At 37.6% G+C, this 21,024-nt stretch overlaps 1 protein-coding gene across 1 annotated transcript in view; it reads left to right on the top strand.

Moving 5' to 3' along the window:
- The window catches only part of LOC140146187 (uncharacterized), a 224,846-nt gene extending 206,880 nt beyond the window's left edge, over nt 1–17,966 (top strand). The window contains exon 18 of the mRNA XM_072167962.1: nt 17,519–17,966. Coding sequence (XP_072024063.1) covers nt 17,519–17,523 — 5 coding nt within the window. The 3' untranslated portion in view covers nt 17,524–17,966. The remainder of the gene's footprint in view (nt 1–17,518) is intronic.
- The last annotated feature ends 3,058 nt before the right edge of the window (nt 17,967–21,024 follow it).

Consider the following 21,024-nt stretch of genomic DNA (forward strand, 5'->3'; position numbering starts at 1 on the left):
TAATCAGGCCAGCTTGAACTTGGTACCCAAATATATATAAGAGTATGTTAGTTTAATCCAACTTTTATACATAGGCCTGTATTGACCGTAATAAATATCCAGGTTGATTTTTTACTTCGGATTATCATCACATGGTAACTTTGACCAGCCCTGAGTCTAACTTTGGTTAACCTGGTTTAACCTTAATTATACTAAGTTACTTTAGATTATCATCACATGGAAACTTTGACCAGCCCTGAGTCTAACTTTGGTTAACCTGGTTTAACCATAATTATCCCAAGTTACTTTGGATTATCAACACATGGTAACATTGACTAGCCCCGAGTCTAATTTCTGTTAACCTGGTTTAACCTTAATTATACCAAGTTACTTTGGATTATTAATGGTAACATTGACCAGCCCAGAGTCTAACATCAGTTAACCTGGTTTAACCTTATTTAACCCAAGTTACTTTGAATTATCATAACAGGGTAACTTTGACCAGCCCTGATTCTAACATCGGTTAACCTGATTTAACCTTAATTATCCCAAGTTGAATTTACATACTGAAATTGATTGTGGTTGACAGTTGTCAGAAGGCTTAATTAGCCTATACATAAACCTGGGTTAATCATTATTAATCCTGGTAACCTGTAGTAATCTGGGTTTGTTAACCTGGGCATTGAACATTCACATCAAATCACCTTGGTTGTGGCATGTTGACTAAAAAGTCATTTTTTAATGGCGGTAAACAAACGGGCACCATATTTCCCCCAAATGTAACTATTTGTTTCTATATTTTATATATAGATATATATATACAAAGAAATATGTTGATGTATACACATGTAATTAATATGCCTTCCGTAAAAGAAGAAAAAGAACAAAAAAAACCATAAGTTGTACATAAATTGAGATAAATCATTTTTTTGGTTCTTGATGTTGACAGAACACGCAGGAACACTGTGCTGCTTATTATAGGGTTGTATGTATAATGTTCATGTAAATGCTTGATTAATAATTGATTTTATTACAAGTTTTATGTGGGAAATGTTGTTTGTCAATATGGTCAGTCCCTGGTGTGGTATTGGTAGGAAAACTGTTTCTCATCAAGCACCGCTCTAGCAAGGTAAAGGTCCTGGGCTTACCTTGGAAATTGTTACTTTACAACCAGTTGGGAAATGAATTTTAACCGCTGATATCAGGTATATGTTACTTTTGTTTCTTTTTTCTCAACTTATTTGATGTAAATGACAAAGCTGTTCTATTATTGTGTACCTTTACCATCAAACCGATTTCAATTTTGTTCTCCTCAAATGTAGCATTTTTAATGGAGGATATTATAAACTTGCGTAAGGCACGGTGGTGCAGCGATCTAAAGACATTGGCTCATAATCCTGTAGCTCAAGGTTGTGGGTTCAAATCCCTGCGGCATCAACGTGTTGTGCACTTAGGCAATGCTCTTCACCCCTATTGCCTCTCCCCACCCATGTGTTCAAATGGGTACCAGATTTATTCAATGCCGGGGAGGTAACAGACTCACGGTGGAAGAGGTGTAGCAATCCCCCGCAGCAACATTTATACAGAGGAGTCTGGTCAATCGCTTCGAAAAAGATGGGCGCTCCGGTCTGTGAACTCTGGGTCGCCCCCTTTATCTTTTTTCATGTTCTTGTATCTCTCGGAAAATGTATTTCTGGATGAATTCAGGACAAAAAAGAACTATTGTCAAGTCGGACCTTTTGAGGTGCATATTATATGCATCCTCTCCATTTAGGACAGACCACACCAGGGGTTGAAATTATTGATAAACAGCTTGTACTGTCAGGTGCAATATATATCTTTTAGTTTTGTTTCTTTGTTATTATTTTTTGTCCTTGCAGATACAGGTGGATTAAGCAGGGATGGGAAACTTTGCTAATAAGAGGTGCCTAACTACCTGATAATTATTGTTAATCTTGCCGATTGGGCTGCCTCATGTAGCTTGCGGTAGAGTTTGCCTTTTATCTTATCGCTAATGTACTTTGGAGCCAATTATGGGTTTAGAAGCAACCTTATGGAGATCATTTTCCTTGTGGAGGCACAAAATAATGTTCCATTAGGAAAAATGTTCCAAAGGGCATTAGAAATTGCTGTAAATTGATTGCCCCCAAAAAGTAAAGGTCTCCATGAGGTATACACTCTGGAGTTGTTCTAGTTTTTTAAGGTGTGTTGGGTATTGGGTATGCCTTGGGTGGCTATTTATAGGCTCAGATACAAGCTTATGCAGATAATTTTGCTCCATAAAAAAAAAGAAATATCACAAGTGTGATCTCTAAATGGAGAAACAAAGCCAGGTTTGGGGCTTTGTTTGTACTGGGCCTTCTATATTGTCCAATACAGGTTTTTACATGGAGCTACACTGGCCCATTGACATCTGCACTTAAGACTGTCCTTAGAGAAAATGCAAGGGCAGGGCTGTAACAGATCTGGCATCATACAATACATTGATCTACACTAGCAATTTGCAGTTGAAATCCATACACCCCCTATGGAAGACATGGCCTTAATCTTCCACACAGGGAGTGTGTGAATTTCAAATGAGGATATCTAGATGAGTGACTCCATTTGAACAACCACTGTGTGGGAAATTGAGGTCATGTCTTTCCTAGGGGTGTATGGATTTCAACTGTAATGACCCATTTAGAGGAAGCAGGAATATAAAGGCAAATTCTACCGTAAACTACACTGTCATATATGTATAATTTCATAGATTTATTTGTGTAGATTGTGAACAAAATGTGTAATATGTCTTGAACAATGACGATGATTATATTGTATGATTAGTTGAAATTTATTGTAAAGTTTTATCATATTTTTTTTGTCAATCGAACAAAAACGGGTGTTGGTTGGACCGCTGAAGGATGGATGTAAATAGGGCGTGAATTTTAGGTGCTGGCGGTGGTATATGTATATCCCTGAATGACAGGCATTTCCTTTGTGAAGGTATTTATTTCTCTGAGAACCACAATATCGAACTTCCGAACCTATTCGCTGTCAAAGTGATCTAGCACGTTCAAGCGGTACCTCTATCAGCCATAGATGTCAAAGTATAGAATATTCATATCATACTGATCACTTGCACCTGTAAGATAAGTACCATTAAACAGAGCGATATTGTATTCAATCTATGATTGCAGACAGGCACAGGTGATGAGTGCAACTTGCTTGTAGTGCAGCGCGATGTAAACAAAAATTGTTTGAACCTATTACTATGGTAGTTTATTACATCACTTCAATAGCGAATGATAATGGTAGTGTACAAAGTAGAGCGCAAATTTGTTTCCAAGATGGCGGACTGTAGTTTTAACGAAACGTGTAGTAAAATGATGTACAAAATCTGCTCACGTCTTCACTGTCTCCTGGTGAAAGACAACATAATTTTAAGCATTTTTTGTTCATTTTTATCCCATTCTTGTTCCGCATATTAAGTTAATTGTGGTCCTAAGAGAAATGATCTCTTGAAATGTAGTTTAGTTTCATATACAAGACAGGCAATGTAGTATGCAGCGGCAGTATACTTTTGAAAGTTTAAAAACTTCTGTTCAAAAAGATTACCATCCATAAGTACACATAAGTATAGGGTACCATTGTTTATCTAGCTAATTAATATTGGGCTATTCCAGTTGCAATCTATACACCCCCTATGGAAGACATGACCTTAATCTTACACAGGGGGTGTGAATTTCAAATTGGAGTTACCTGAATGGGTGACTGTTTGAAATCTACACCCCCTGTGTGTGAGATTAAGGTCATGTTTTCCATATGGGGTGTATGGATTTCAACTGAAATAGCCCAAAATGATGTACCTTCGCATAAAAATATTTAAATGCAGTCATTGGCCTGTATGAACGAAAAACTATAATTCTCCTTCCTCTCAATGATACACAAAAGAATTTTTCACTCTGCCCTTTTGATCCTTTTGCCTCGCCTGCAACTGTTAAGATTCACTATTTGAAAAAGGTGCACTTTGTCTCGGTATCATATTAGCCTACAGATTGCACATTCAAGGTAAGTCTTATGGCTATTCCAGTTGAAATCCGTACACCCTCTGAGGAAGACGTGACATTAATCTTCCACACACACGGGTCTAGATTTCAAAACTAGTCGCCCATTCAAGTAACCCTATTTGAAATTAAAACTTTATTTATGTCACTACTGGGCCATTTATTATGTCACTACTAGGCCATTTGTTATGTCACTCCTGGGCCATTTATTTTACTACTAGGCCAGTTAGTTCACTTCTGGGCCATTTTTTTCATCCCTTGTACTTGTAGTTTTGTAAAGGAAAATGCGGAAGCACACTTAACATAGTGCAAATCATACTTGTTACATATGCATAAGTATGAAGTCTTTACATTACACCAAATTATTTCTTCTTCACAAGTCTATTTTTCCCATACATATTGGCTCATCTTAACAAATTCAAGATGGAAAAAGTTCTGTTGCTATCGACTGAACCTGTTGCACGGAAGGGAACAAATCCAACACGTGGCATTTTGATTTTGTAATGAAAGAATTTGTAATTTCAAAAACAATTTACACAAGTTATTATTAGCAGGATTAAGTGGTGGCACCTGCATTTCTTGGGGGTGCCAAAGTGGACTATTGGAATTTGGGGGGAACTGGGGAAAGAATCCCCCGCACTGCCACTGGAGACCTCCGATATGCATGTGTACATACAGATAACCTGGTTCCATGTTTGTGGTTGCTTATTTGGTATTTGCTGGTTTCGGTCGTCTGCTGTTTCGGTATTTAATGTAATGTCTGCACGCACGGAAGATCAACTTTTTCAAGTTTTCTTTTTGTAACTTATTCCCACCAAAAGTTTTTTCAAATGATAAAAACTATAAACAGCTCCATTGTTTTTTGATACATGTTGTTACTGGTTTGAACATACTTGACGTTAGGGAGTGTGCCAAATATAGTATTATCATCTGACTAGTCTCGTAATCCTGTAAATAAATAAAAAAAAGGTTTGTCTCAACACTAGTTTGGTGCACATGTGCCCCTAGCTACTATACGTGCTAATGACAGTTGCTCAGTGCTTTGGCAAAAGTTTTTAGACAAACAACAAAACATCCTGAATGCTCAAATTTGGGTCGCTTTTAATCAATCCAGTTATTTAGTAGCCCAAATTGGTAGAATTCCTGTTAGTGCATTGTGCCCTTAGACAAGGTACTTAACCACTAATGGCTCTCTTCACCAAAGTGAAAAATATATATGAGTAGTGCTGGATAGGTAAGACAAGCACCCCACAACTAGTTGATTCAGGGGACTATGCCCAAATACCAAGGCCTGTGAGCATGACTTGACCGTAACCCTACCTTGTCAGTAAGATTTCTTGCTTCGTTAGTGTATGCCCATCGTAGTTTACATGTTATAACCCATTTCACTGCTTAAGGACCTAAGCTGCCTTAATAAATATACTGTATGTAATAATAATATATATTATGTGTACTGAGTGTGCCTGTAGGGATACCAAATACATTACCCAAATTATTGGGCTGTTCTATTTAAAACCCACACACCCCCTGTGGAAGATTTCACTGCCTTCTCAATTCCAGTTACATCTGATGGTCAATCCAGCTGGAAATGTGTGCTAGTTCCAATTTGTTGAAATATTTATCAAATCCAGTTGAATATTGTACAATTTGGCCAAAAATTAGACATTTTTGGTTGGAATTCCTAAGTTTCACACCTTTTCCACTTATGGAAATGGGTGGATCTGGAATAATTCACACTGTTGAATTTGGTTGGGAATTCAAAAATTTTGCACAGTGGGTGTCTGGTTTCCAAATGGAACAGCCCTTTTGCATTACTGTCATCATTACAGTGTGTTCAGTACAAAATGGAATTGTTGCACACAATTTAAAAAAAAAATTTTTTTAATGAAAATGAAATATTAGACTGAAGACCCCCTATCAACAGGTACTCCGGTAGTCTTATGTTTAATGATAATATGAAGTCTCCAAACTCCGGTAGTCTCATGTTGTTTGTAGAAGAAGCCCTTTACCTCAAGATATATCAAAGACATGTAGAAGGGCTTAAAGCTCACCCTAATCCTAACCCTAAACATAACCCTGACAATAATCCTTATTACTATACCTCATAAATATTTATTAGGTAATCCAGACATCTAATTGGTTAATAACGCCAGCGTCCGAGTACGGTATTTTGACTACTTCACCGCGCCTGTGCAATTACGCCGCACGCTGGGAAGTAGTAAAACTTCCGCACCCTACTACCACACGGTGTCTCGACCCTGCGCGTCACCGTTCCTTCAGACGTAGCATTATGTTACACCACGGCGATTCTGCAGACGCGTTTATCGTGAAAATGGCGTCTGCTGCAGTTATTTTGCTGAGATTACCGATGGATAATAACACACGAATTTGACATTTTATGAAACAAAATGCTATTTATGGAATGTTAAAAAGAAAATTAGAATAATATACGTCAAAATGTAAATTGATTGAACAAAAATCCTCCAATAAAATCAGGTAAGCAAAATATTAAGCTTAGGCCTATTTACCATGCTGGCCGGCACGTTGACTGGTGTGTTGTTGACTTTTGTTTGAACGATTTTACCGTTATAGTGAAAATATTTATGAGGTATAGTAAAACAAATACAACATGTTCCATTTAGGAAGTATTCAAAACTACTGGTCCTCGGTGTTGGATGATTTGACTACTTCCCTCCGCTGACGCGTCGGGAAGTAGTCAAATCATCCAACACCTCGGGACCAGTAGTTTTGACTACTTCCCCTCAAAACATGTTGTATTTGTATACTCTTACCCTAAAACTAACCCTAATGCTAACCCTAAAGCTTAACATAAAATGCCCTTAACTCTACCATTTTCAGACTATTGACCATTTGGATTAGATTGATGGGCTGTTCCTTAAAAACATTGCATGATGATTATATGTGTGCTCACACCCCCTACACCCCCTCCCCATATTTACGCACTCCCAACACATGGCTGTGCGCTTTCTTTTCATTTTGTACTGAACCATACTGTACATGTAGGTCAATCCCCATGTTTCACGTACCGCAAACTATTCATTAGGTGGACATAGCATTATGTTTATGTGTCGCATCTCTTCCCCCCCCCCCCCTGTGAATTGTGCGGATTTGAGATCTGTCACAATTGTGAACAGCATTAGGTAGTTGTTGCTGGATAAATCGACTGCTTAGTGCCAGAAGTAGGTAAGTGCAATAGCTGCCATGTGTAGATGAGTACAATATGTATACTGCGTGTAAATTGCCAAATGCTCACAGGGCAGCTATTGCACTTGCCCAATTCTGGTACTAATTAGTTAGAGAAAGGATAATGTACGGATCAGTTGTATTTCACAGTACAGAGATATATGGCAAAATCCCTGCAGGACAGGGTGGCCATTGGATTAAAGTCCTTTGCAAAGACCCATTCCTCTTTCCCTCACTGCCATGTTGTGCAATACCACTGGGAAGGGACCAATGGGTCAAAAGTCTTGAATGCAGCACCAATTTGAGGACATTCTAATCCATTTTCACTACAAATAACCAATGTCAAACCTCTCTCGCGCAGCATCTACTCCCAACTTTGAATAAATCTCCTGTGGCATTTGGGTTCTTGGGAAATGCCTCGCCTCGGTTTCTCTCTAACCCAATGAGAACTACCTGCCGATTGGCCAAAATTAATATTGTGTCCAATTTTGAACCAATCAAGGAGGGTATTAATAAGATCGTCTGCAAATGCAAGTCTGACCATAAATAGTTTAAAGCCTAGTCATGCTGTTAGATGACCAGTAGTGTCCAGGAGTTAATCATTTGTTCCTCTGGGAATGGAAATGATCATAAATCTGGGTGAAAGCTACGAAATATGCTCGATTTGGGCAAGCAGCTCGTTGCTGGTCTGGCAAACCTGACCTAGATCAGTAGTTGACGTTGAGTCTGGAAACAAATGCCCCCATTGGGACAAAATTCCACAAAACCAACTTGAGGTTTGCTAAAAAGGTTTGTCCCAATAGCTGGGGGGGGGGTATGGAGTACAACTGATGGGTGCATTATTGTAAATCTATACCAGTTGACCATTAACAAACTGGTTTATCAATAGTGTATATATCTACTGTTGTAAAGCAAAAGTGTATTTTCTAGTGAACCAGTAATGTATCCGTAATTGATTATTGATAATAGTACCGGTATATTGATAATCAGTTATAGATTATTGATAATCAGTTATATGTGTCATTGTTGATATTCATTAATTAGAGCTTGAATCAGGACCATTTTTTTTCACATGTTTGTTTGTGTCTTTGTTTAAATGGTTGCTCCGTGTGGGACTGTGGGTTGTGATGGGACCATGTGTAACAGTTGTTTCTTATACTACAGTAGAAATCAATATCCCCAATGTTTGGCTTCACCATGTATCATGGTATACATGTAGATATCCATCTCTAGTGCATTTTTTATAAATGTATGTTTATTGTATTAAAAATGTTCTATACATATATACTAAGACAATGTTTTTAACCAAGCCAGGTGTACCTATACACGAATCCGACGGGAGCTGTTTCTACTCCTCAACCGTGGGTGGCGCTGTTGCGTCCGCCATTGCCGGGGGCCATTTCGCGCTTGATTCAAGTTCACGTGCACGCTGTATGTTCACTTTTCATCTGTTTTAAGCTATTTTAATCAGGTTAATACTACAATTTTTTCATGATTTTTGAGGAGCTGTGGTCGGAACGTTTTTTGAGCAATTATATTGATGCTCAACTTTAGGCCTGGCATGCTAGGCCTTGGGCCTGACTACGGGCCTGACTAGTCATTTATTTTTGGTTGCCAGGCCTACTCGGCATTGACACGGGTGGCCGACCCTAGCATAACTCGCCGGCTCTCACAACCGATATTGGCATGTTGGTAGTGTTATTTTAGACAAGGTTTAACTTCAAGTGAGGGATCTAGAGGTGGGATTCATTCATGATTTATCAAATAAACGATCGAACGAAGCATAGGTTATACTCGGGCCCATGGGCCTACAATAAAAAACGTAACACGTTTGGTGAGAGCAAAGCAGGGTTCGTACGGGTCATGGAATTTTGCTTTTTCATTTTCCAGGCCTGCAAAGTCATGGAATTCAGAAAATCTCTTGAAAGTCATGGAATTTCACAATTTGCTCCACCAAAAAGTTTCTCTGATTACTATTATTTTAAACCAAAAATGGTAATTAAATTAGCTTTTTCATTACCCTTTTTCGTGTTTTTAAAATCTGTTCCGATTGTTAGGCCTACTTTCTAAATCGGAAAGTGAAATCACGCATTTACCGGCCAGCACCTGCTGCTGATAGGGTAAATTATGCACAGAAATTTATGCCACCAATGCCCACTATTCCGTCGTCTGAAGGTATTTAGTTAACTATTTAGCTATTTTGGTGGAAAAATAATAGGCCTACAAGATGATTTCCGACATCGTTTTTGTGATCCGACTTTCGGATCACGCATGAATGCACATTCATTTTTTTAAATTTAATATACCTAAAAGATGATTTCCGAAATAATACCATATCCCGGTCAACCTCTCATGTCTAATAATTTTGTTAGTAATGTCGTTTTACCATAATTTTGTTAGTAATGTCGTTTTACCATATCCCTGTCAACCTTTCATGTCTTATGATGTCGTTTTTGTTGCAAATTGGTATACGACATCAGTATTGATCAAATGAATGTTGACGCAATGATACTTTAGTTGTTGTTTAGATTAGAGTAGGGCCTATTAATTTCCTGCGGCGCTATAAATTTAGTTTCTCTCAAATCTTCTGATCGTTAAATGTAGATTAGCCTACGAGGGTATGGTCCTAAGATTCCTTCTCATACTTAATTAAACAATCATGTGCTTTTGAAATTAATTATAATGTATTCAGTACCGGTACTAGCTTTTTACTAAGGGTTCTACTGCCTTTAAAAACGGATGCGACAGCAACGACACTTGAAATAGGCCTAGGCCCTATATGGTAATTAAATTAGCTTTTTCAGATGACCTTTAGATGGTTCATGCACATTAATATTTTTATTAACTAGACATATCTAGGGCCTAACTGCTATAATACATGCTATGTCGTCTGAAGGTATTTAGTTAACTAAATTTATTTAGCTCTATTGGTGCGTAAATAATAGGCCTACAAGATGATTTCCGACATCGTTTTCGTTTCGACTTTCAGATCATGCACGCACTTTTTTTTTATTTAACGCGTTTAATATAGGCCTAGACCTACAAGATGATTTCGAAATAATTTGTGACATGATCAAGGGAATGAGTCGGATGTCGCTAATATTGTTTTTGAGATATTGGCAAAAACAGTGTTCAAATTCTTTTGTTTTATATTGTTTTCAGTCATTGATAAATTGCTCATAACTCGGTAAACAGACGTCCGATTTTGATGGAGTTTGCATCAAAATGTAGCATTAATTTGTAAACAGCTAGAAAATGATGCAAAAACTTCTAATTGAAAATTGCCGATAAGTGACTCATCCCCTTGATCATGTCACATTTACTTCAGACTTTCAGATGGTTCATGCACTTATTTTTTATTAATTATCTATCCCGGGGTATCTAACTGCTACACATGCTTTGTCGTCTGAAGGTATTTAGTTAGAAGTAATAGGCCTACAAGATAATTTCCGACATTAATATTAACCATGCATAGACTAGACAACTGGTATACATATCCAGTAGGCATACAGAGTTTTCTAATCAACATTAGCACTATTTTGTTGTTGTTGAAAACATGCCCTAACAAAACCCGATGTTAGGCCTATAGCTTCTGGTGGGTGGTCCACCTGAATCAATGAATTGTTAGTTTATGCAATGAGTCATGTAACTTAAAGCCAGTGCAAAAGTTTTAAAAATGCTTCGTGCATAGTTGAATATGGGAACATGGACATTTTTTTTAAAGTGTTATAACTTGAAAGAGGCTCCCTCTTTGAAAATTGTTTTGAAAAAATAAATGCCAGTTTTCAACGTGAAGGTGGTTGAACTAATGCATATTTTGAAAGTAGAGTGCCCCTTAGCATGGTTAGGGTTTCGAAGTACACAAATAGTACAATTGTATGAAAATGGTTGGTGCATTATATAGGCCCTAGGCCTACTAGAGAAAGTCATGGAATTCTTTAATTAAAGTCATGGGAAGTCATGGATTTTTTTGATCATGAAGTCTAACCCTGCAAAGATTTGCCGTCCGGACTTTTTCAAAAATCAGTGAGGCAATCCCTTGTTATTTGTTATTTATAGGCCTATATATTGTTTTTTACAATTCATTTCTGTGTAAAATTGCAATTGCAAAGGCTTTGGCAACACATAAACGGGAAGGCCCCTAATACTCTTTGTTTCCCCAAAGCCCTATGCCTAGGCCTACCCCTAGCTTGAAGAGCGTGTAGGCTACATGTTTATAAATGGTAAGCAAGAACTTCTAAACATGTCTTTTCATTGCAACAATTTTAGAAACAAAGAAAGAGACCAAAGAAGAAAAAATAACAAAAATATTTGAAAATCTTCTAAAATCGGGCGGGGACGTTATTTATTTTCAATTGGCCTTATCGGAAAGTAGGCCTACCGCATCGGACTTTCAATTCCTCGCCGAAGAAAATCGTCAGTCAAAGATCGATAATTTCCTTGTTCGTTAGCTTTCGTTTGTAGCTTCTTAATTAAAAGCATTCATCATTTGCATTTTTTTTAAAAGTTTAAAACTCTACTTCTGATGAAAATTTTGCGATATTTTATAGGCCTACTACTTAAAAGTTAAAACTATTTTCAATAAACCTGTATCCGGTTCTTTAAGCCAGAGCTGAGCGACCGATGTTTTTTAACACTTTTCATACGGACGAAATAAACTTTTGTTTACAATATTTCGACCTACGCTACAGCGAAAAAAAGATGCATAAATTCACTTTTTTGACAAGTAAATTACCTTGAAATTCTAGTTTTGGCCAGTCTCGAACATCATCTGCCTAAGCAGCCATGGCAATTTGATGATGGTGACAGTGAAGTGAACTTAGAGAAGCATATCCAAAGTATTGTTGTTGTTTGCCTATGCCGATGCTGCACAAATGGCCCCCGTAATGGCCCCCCGTAATGGCGGCGATGTAAGAGGGCGCTCTTTCGAGAGTGCTCGCTCGGATTCGTCTATAGAGGAAGGAATTTTTCAGTAGGTGCGGTTGGTGTTGTAATATCAAAAACATTAATTCTTTCAAAGTATTAAGTCAATTTAATACCAGATCTATAGGTGTGCTGCAAATACATAGTACCGGTGTGTTATCTTATCATATACAGTTGGCGAGGTGAATTTGTGTTGATATACCCGTTAAGTGTTACAATAAGGTACATACGCCACCCACAATCTGCACTTTATTCTGTGCATACGCAACATACACCACCCACAATCTGCGCTTTATTCTGTGCATAAGCAACATTCTCAAAATAATCAGAGGGTGTATGACAGGAGTGGCTGAACCATTGGGCTATTCCAGTTGAAATACATACACCCCCTATGGAAGACACAACCTTAATCTCCCACACAGGGGTTGTAGATTTCAAATTTCACCCATTCAGGTAACCCCATTGCATTCTCTAGGAGGATAATACAGTGGATGCACCATCGGGCTATTCCAGTTGAAATCCATATACCCCCCTAGTGAAGACATGACCTTAATTTCCCACACAGGTGTAGATTTCAAAGAGAGTCGCGCATACAGGTAACCCCATTTGTGATTCAGACTCCCTGTGTAGAAGATTACAGTCATGTGTTCCATAGGGGGTGTATGGATTTCAACTGGAATAGCATGTTGCATGTAGGGCAAGTACCTTTTGCCTACTTAATTTTGGTTGATCATATTACAACCATGCGTTTGTATATATTTTTAACCCCCCCCCCCCACTAAATACACACTGCATGTTTTGACCATATGTATGCATGTGTGCTTGTTCATTACATGTATGTATCTCATGTAGTCGATCCAGGGTATAGTCTCCATTGAAGTCTGTTTATTATGACCGCATTCAGCCACAGGCTGTGTTTGAAGATAAATACTAGTGCTAGAATTTTGTGCATACTTTAAACCAGCATGGTTGCGGTCATAATTTGATGAAGACTAGACAATGTACATGTACTGTATATGAAATATTGAGATGTGGGGAAAAAGGCTGATCTTGATTGTTGGATTAAGGTTCAGTATGCTGGGTACTGCAACACACGATAAACTAGAAAGTAATTTTGTAAATCCCAACAATGCTGGGATGATCATTATATTTGAAACAATTTTTCCATTCTATATACTCAAAGATCAGATATCATAATGCGTCTGATGTATGCGTGATAACATAATAGATGTGATACTGATAAGCGGGTCACATCTGGCCACTTCATTTTCACAAAGAGTGGCCTTGCCACCTAGGAAGTGGCCACTGTCTTACATTTTTGTGAATGTAGTGTGGATGGGGTTAGCAAGTCGTACTTAACCATTTAAACTATTATTACTACTGTATGTAGGTCTACCATTGATCACCTAATACTATGAGTCCAACCTTGCCCGTTATTTTCAATTTATATCAAAGTAGCCATGAAAGTTGTTGCCATCTTTGCAGTGGCGACCAGGCCTACAACTTAGTGAAGTCCTTTGCTACTATTTGTAAGGTGGCAATCAACTTTTTTGGGTGGCCATTGCAGCTAACTTTACCGAAGCCAACCATCATAATACTGATTTGTTCTTGCCACTTTGAAGGTGGCAGTTAGGTCTGCAGGGGCAGTGACACCAGTCAGGTGGTCATCTCTACCACCACCTCAATGGGTATATGATGTACAGCATGACAAAATCCAAACTCTGCAATTTTGTGAAGGAGTTAGTCTAAACACTACCACCACAAGGTCTTGCCACTTCAGGGGTGGCAACTTAAATATTGTGATTGGGATAGCAATTTTGTGAATGAGTTGGTATAAACATAACGGTCTTGCCACTTCAGAGGTGGCATCTGAAGATTGTAATTGGGGTGGCAATAGTACCACCTTTGTAAGAATTTTCATGTTATATTGTCAATTATAGTGTACAGGGGGATAATTCACAATGTTATGTTATAGTATATATACCAAAAGGTCTTGCCACTCCACTTAACGTTGTTGTGATTGGGGTGGCAGTTATATAGTACCGCCTAAATGGTTATAAGGGTTTCATGGCGCGATAATGTACAGGGGAATAATAAATACCTTCCAAAATTATTTTGTTTACAGTTCATGTTATTACGAGGAAGTAAATGTAGATTGTTCCTAAATCAGTAAATCAATCAATCAATGAAATGTTTTCTTTTTTTTTCTAAAAAAACTACAAAAGTACACAAAAAATGTGTAGTCAAAAAAAGTATGAAATGTTGTAAAAATGGCTGCACTGTGCTGCTCAAAACAGTGTCGCTGTTTGAATTCATATTATTCATTAACACTTAGTAAATAGCTTCAGAAATTAGTTGTTGAAGATGACTCCATTTTGGAGTCGCATGATTTGTTGTTTTTTCATTATGTATTGTTAAAATTGTAATCTTGATTATATCGAAGAGCAAGTTAGTGGACTTTGTTTATAATTGATGGATGTACGGTGTGAGCCAATCAGAAATGAAGTTCCTATTTTAGATTATATACCTATTATTATGAAAAACCTGTTTTTAATTAGCAGTTGCTTATAATGCTTTGTTTTAGAGGGGATCACAGAATTAATAAGGAGAACCAGGATTCTGTATACCGCTATGTGCAATAGCGCAGTCAGTTATGGAAAAAATTAAGGGTATTTGGGCTCTTGTAAACGGTACGGGAAAACAAATGAAAACAATCGCACAATAACGCATTGCATCTTTCCTTAGAGGCAGTCAGTGCGTCACGCTGTTAAGTGTGTCTAATTATTGCGCACAAGCACCGATTAGTTGTGGGTGCATTTCGAGGAAAATATAATATCCCCAATTTTTGCCCCAAGGGTGTATTAAGATGGCGGCAGAGTATGGTTTCTCTGGTTTCAATTCTGTGTGGGGGGGGGCCTAAAGCTGGATCTTGCTTATGTGAATAGAGTAGTCATTAATCAAGTTCTGTAAAACATGTTCTATCAAGGATGAATATTGGTCTGTAGCCTTTTCATTATAATTTAATAGTGTTAGTAGGTATATACACGTTTCTTACTGATAAAGAAAAATGATTGATGTTGATGAGGCTATCAATCCAGTCGCACCCCTTTAATAAAGTTTTATAAGTGTAATGACGTTTCTGATTGGCTCACCCTGGAGTGTCTTGAAAACAAATAAAGTCTATAACTTCATATTTTGAACGGTTTTTTTTGAGATTGTGACAATTGATATGAATTATATGGAGAACACATTAAATTAAAATGTGAAATGAAATGGAATTTAAATAGCGATTCATGCTCTCTTTATTGTGTAGTGTAAGTTGTGTGTGTGCCTGAGATTGTACGTATTTGAAGACTTTTCTGACCAAGATGATCCGATTGATTGAAGTCTGAAGTATATATGTGGCCTATTTAAGATCAATTTGATTTATCAATATCAAAGACCGTACTACAAGAGTGGATACAAAATTTGCCATTGTGCACTATACACACAAACATCAATACTGATTTTATTGTCCAACCGTCAATAAAATCAAACTAGATTAGATCTCTTCAATAATATTGAAGAGAAATAGTTTGTATCCAATCCTGCATCTAGGGTCCCCAATATTGATCAATCAAATTGACTGTGTATGGGCCGCTTTAGTTAATATTGAAGTAAATTTGTTATCAAGCAGGGGTTTGGAGAAACTTTTCTTCTGTAGTGCAACTAGTGTACCTGAGAAGTTTCTGAAAACATTGCTCCGATTTATAATTGAAAGTGAATTTATAAGTAGATAAGCTTTCTTGATGGGAAGTTATAGTATTTCTATGAGGATACCGTTGATTATCACACTACCGGTTTAACCAGTTCCCTGTGTGAGTGATTGAGCTTTCACCAGATGTGAAAGTGAATTGTTTGTCTAGCTTCATCAGAAATATTTATTGTGATGGTTTGAAAGTTACATTCCGTATTGTCTATAATAAACGCCCCAGGGGATTGCATTTTTCCAAAAGGGGGGCGTGAAATTTCAGTGAAAAAAACTTTAAAATCTGGTTCAATTTCCTGATGGTGCTCCTGTATAATGGAGGTATTTTAGACTACCTAATAGTACTACTGATGGCGGTACCCACGATAACAATGATATTTTGTGGTAAATACAACAAACTTACACCCGTAATGCTTCATTAAGCAAGAATCCGATGAAATTAGTGAAAGCAATGAAATGGATGGAAGTTTGAGTCATTATATGTGTACATCCATATCAAAACGATGCATCTTGTCGGCTGCTACATGTCTCATTTCACATAATAACTTGTAATAAATACACTATTATCAAGTGGAGGTCACTTCATATCATCCCCAAGCAAGGTTTAGGAATACAGAGAACATTCTTTTTACCACATGACTTGAGAATGATTTGAAGTCAACTCCACCTGAGATGAGTCTGGTATTTATTCCTAGATATATTATGTGAAATGAGACACATGTAGCAGCCGACAAGTGCATCGTTTTGATATGGATGTACACATAATAAGTTTTGTCCATGCAATTTAGCGATCACCACTGACATGACTGGCATGACCTGATGCAAGTTTTGCTTACTCACACATTATGGCATGGAAATTTGTGTCAATTTTCAATTTATTAGAGGGGAGCGTTTATTACAGCCAATGCGGTATTCAGGAGGCAATTAAAGACAACAGCCATTTGAACCGATTGACTGACTCCGGTACAAGCTAAAAATTAACCTTATTACGGGTAAATCAGAGATGGACAAAACAATGTTGTTTGTAGTTCACCTGTGCAATATAAGATAAGAACCTCCCTGTTGCAAGTATGGTATGCCCTCATTTAAATTTGTTTTAAAGGAACAGTTACCTGCCCAGTGCACACACCCCTCCCCTGGACATATACACCAACTATAACCATTTCAAACAATATAAGGCAAAAAAAAATAAAGGTTTGTCTCAAAGCTCACAAGTGGTTTGAAAACAAATGCGATTTATTTTTTTATTATTATCCCAGACTTGGTATTTTTATGGTATTTTGAGAGAAAAAATCTGATTTTCACGAATTTTTCCGAAAAATATTTTTCTTTTTTTAAAAAAAAAAGTTCTGCATTTCTTCTTTTCAAATCGCCCAAAAAAACCTGTTCTGCAGTGCCACCTGATCCAGATTAAAAATGTGTTTTTAGCTGAAGTGGATTAGGTTTTGACTGGACTTGTTTTTTTAATTCAATTTTGTTCTTAAATCAAGCTTTTCTGACCGACCCTACATCTGTCTAACAGGGGTTTTTTCTCACCTAATCTAATTCTTGCCATAGGATTACCTTCATTACTCATTCTAACCATGTATTCCGTTATTTTCTTCATTTTTCCATCCTACAGGTTGAGGCGCCGTTTATACCCAAAGTGCGTAGCGCCGACGATACAAGTAATTTTGACGACTACGACGAGGATCCTCTACATGTTTCAAATACTCCTAAATGTGTCAAGGAATTTGCCGAATTTTAAAGTAGCTAGCCTCCCTGTTCAGTTGTGTTTGTGCTGCTATTTTTTCATGAAGAACCAAGACCTGTATGGGCTGTTCTAGTTGAAATCCATACACCCCCTATGGATGCCATGTCCTTAAATCTCCCACACAGGGAGTGTGAATTTCAAATGGGATTACCTGAATGGATGATTCCATTTGAAATCTACACCCAATGTGTGGGAGATTATTAAGTCATGTCTTCCATAGGGGTGTATGGGTTTTAATGCCAGGAGGTGGGGGTTCTCGGTTTTGGATCGAGGAAGGATATGCGGCTGGGATTCTGTAATAAAAATGACCCCCCCCCCCTAAAAAAATATACCAAATTTGACAACAAAATGACCCTCAGATATTTATTATAGGCCTACTAATAATGTTCTACAGTTTTGAAATGATTTCTGTCCAAAATGTAACTAAATTTGCCAAAGTTCCGGCAAATTTCACTTAAAAACAATGTCAACAAGTGTTTGAGACAAATTTGAAAAAGCACCCTTCTCCAAACAAATTTTTGAACATTTACAACACATACCTTAGCCTACTAAGAGCCTCGAGGCTACTGAGAGCCTCAAAAATGCACCCAGAATCTGCCGTATATGCCTGCACCAGCCTTGCCACCGATTAAATACCCCCTAGGTGTAAATGCATTCACAGGACTAAAGTATGGCATTTGGGCCGCTCGTCAGGTCAAGGTTTCTAAGCATGCATGTGATTTAAAAGAAGAATACCGGTATGTTTAGAGTTTTGCTTTGTTTTTTTAATCTGCCAAGCAAGGCTCCATCATAGATCTGCATTAAGGGTACCAAATATGCAGATTTTTTAAAAAGAAACATGGCATCTCATTGTTGGACCATCATCCAGAATTGTAACAAGTCGGCAAACTAATTTGGTTGGCCTAAATTTTTTAGCCACAAGTCAAGTCACTTATAGTCACTCTACAAATTTGATGTGATAGAGTCACTATATAGGCTGTTCCAGTTGTAATCCATACACCCTTATGGAAGACCTGATTTTAATGTATGAATATCAAATGGGGTTACCTGACTCAATTTGAAATGTACACCCCCTGTGTAAGGGGTATGGATTTCAACTGGAATTGCCCAGTTCACCTTGTATCATGACTTGTTACAACTCTGCCATCACCACTCAAGGAAAGTACCAAATATGGGACATGGTCATTGCATACATGTACACTCCCATATGGGTGCACTGATAAGTTTGTCTGGACCAGGTTATCCACAAGGTCATACAGCCAAGCCAACCCACATGAAGCCAGTGCATGCACACTATCCTTCACTGTGGTAGATGTCAAAGGTCGTACTTTCCATATTTGGTGTTTCCCTTGGAGTGATCATACATCTATAAGTTTGTACTTGTTTGGAGATACTTGTGAAAGGCTATCTTTGGTGGGTGATGGGATTGACACCTCACCCCCTGTCAATCATGCACTTAACCCCATGAGAACTACCTGCCGATTGGCCAAAATGAATATTGTGTTCAATTTTGAACCAATCAAGGAGGGTATTAATAAGATCATCTGCAAATGCAAGTTTGACCATAAATAGTTTAAAGCCAAGTCATAATTGGCAATTGAAATGAGCATTTCAAGTTGTCAACCAATCAGAAATGCTGTTAGATGACCAGTAGTGTCCAGGGGGTTAACCCATCAAACTTGAGCCTTTGGTATCATCAACTCTCTCTCATGTTAATGCGCTATTCCAATACACACACCCCTTATAGAAGACATGACCTTAATTCGCTGACGTAGTGCATGTTAGTATTCATTGGTTACTGGTTCAAGCCTAGGCTCATTCTGAATTATGATATGCCATGGGCTTTGCGTTGTGATCATTTCGATCAGTGGTTCATAACAAAGAAAGTGTAATCCAGTTGACCTAGCAACGGTCATATTCTAACATGCACCAGCGAATAATCTCCCAAAACATGGCGTGTAAATTTCAAAAATGGAATCGCCATTCAGATAACCCCATTTGAATTAAGGGCATGTCTTCCATAGGTGTATGAATTTTAACTGGAATAGCCTAATACCCCATACACTTTTACGCCAAATCTATTTCCTTTTCTGGTTTAAAAACATTTTTTTAAAACTTACTTGTTCATCCAAAACTTTACTTCTTTTTTTATATCAATCATATCAAAGCAATTATGGTTATCATAGCACGCACACACACAAAAAAAACTTTTGCCTTAAAACTTACGGCATAAATGTGGGTATATATGGATGATTTAAAGAACTTGTAAATACAAAAAATAAAAGATTTTTTATGTCATCATCTGTGTTCAAGCATCTCACCATGTTGTGTGGGGTGTTTTCTGTATATATGTGTATCTTCAAATCTTATTCATACTGAAAAGTGACTTTCTCATATTGGTTGTGAACGGATTTTCAAAACAGCTTGATACTGGTATCATTTATGAATGGTGAATATAAATATAATCGGGAGGGGGGAAGGGCATCCAACTTAAATTTTGGTAGGGATGTGCGGCACGGAGTGCCAAATTTTGGAAACCAAGAACTGATTTTCAGGCAAAATATGGGCTTGAGGAACTGAAATTTAAATATATTTTTTGGGGGGGGTGGTCTAGTGAACAAAAATAGGCTGTGGAGCTAAAAAATTCCAAATTTGAGCCAAAAAGCTACAATTGTCCAAGTTTGAGGCTCAAAGAACTTGAGCATGATCCAAATGATGGTCTTGTGGAACTGCTGGAGAGCCTGAAAAAGGGGCCCTTGACCACCGCACATACCTTTACATGTGAGTGCCTCCCCGGAGAATAATGTAACAACATGTGTGTAAATGTATTTTTTTCTTCATAATTATGACAAAATTTTCTTGTGCTAAAACTCATTTTCTATGCCCACATTGGGCCATTTTATTTGACATCCTTGCACCCCTTATGGAAGACATGATCTTAATCTTCCACACAGGGGGTGTATATTTTAAATGGTGTCACCCATTCAGGTAACCCCATTTGAAATTCACGCTCCCTGTGTGGGAGATTAAGGTCATGTCTTCCATAGGGTGTGTATGGATTTAAACTGGAATCCATTGCAAACATAGGTCATAGAAAATACTGTTTTGTACAATAAATAATTTCATGCATTCAATTAACTTGTTGTACACCAGATTTTTATTGTTTTATTGAAAACGTAATCCTCTGAATGATCAAGTTTGATCGTATTTTTCGGCACATGATCAAACCGGTTGATGGCTCTCAACCCAACAGGTTTTCTGGCAAAAGAAGTCTAAATTTGAATACATATCAGAATCTATTAAATTGTCGTCAATTTTCAAACAAAGCCCCGCAATGCCGGGCACCGGTTGTGGTATTTTAATGTCGCTGAACC

Source organism: Amphiura filiformis, chromosome 2, assembly GCF_039555335.1.
Source record: "Amphiura filiformis chromosome 2, Afil_fr2py, whole genome shotgun sequence".
Classification (NCBI taxonomy): domain Eukaryota; kingdom Metazoa; phylum Echinodermata; class Ophiuroidea; order Amphilepidida; family Amphiuridae; genus Amphiura; species Amphiura filiformis.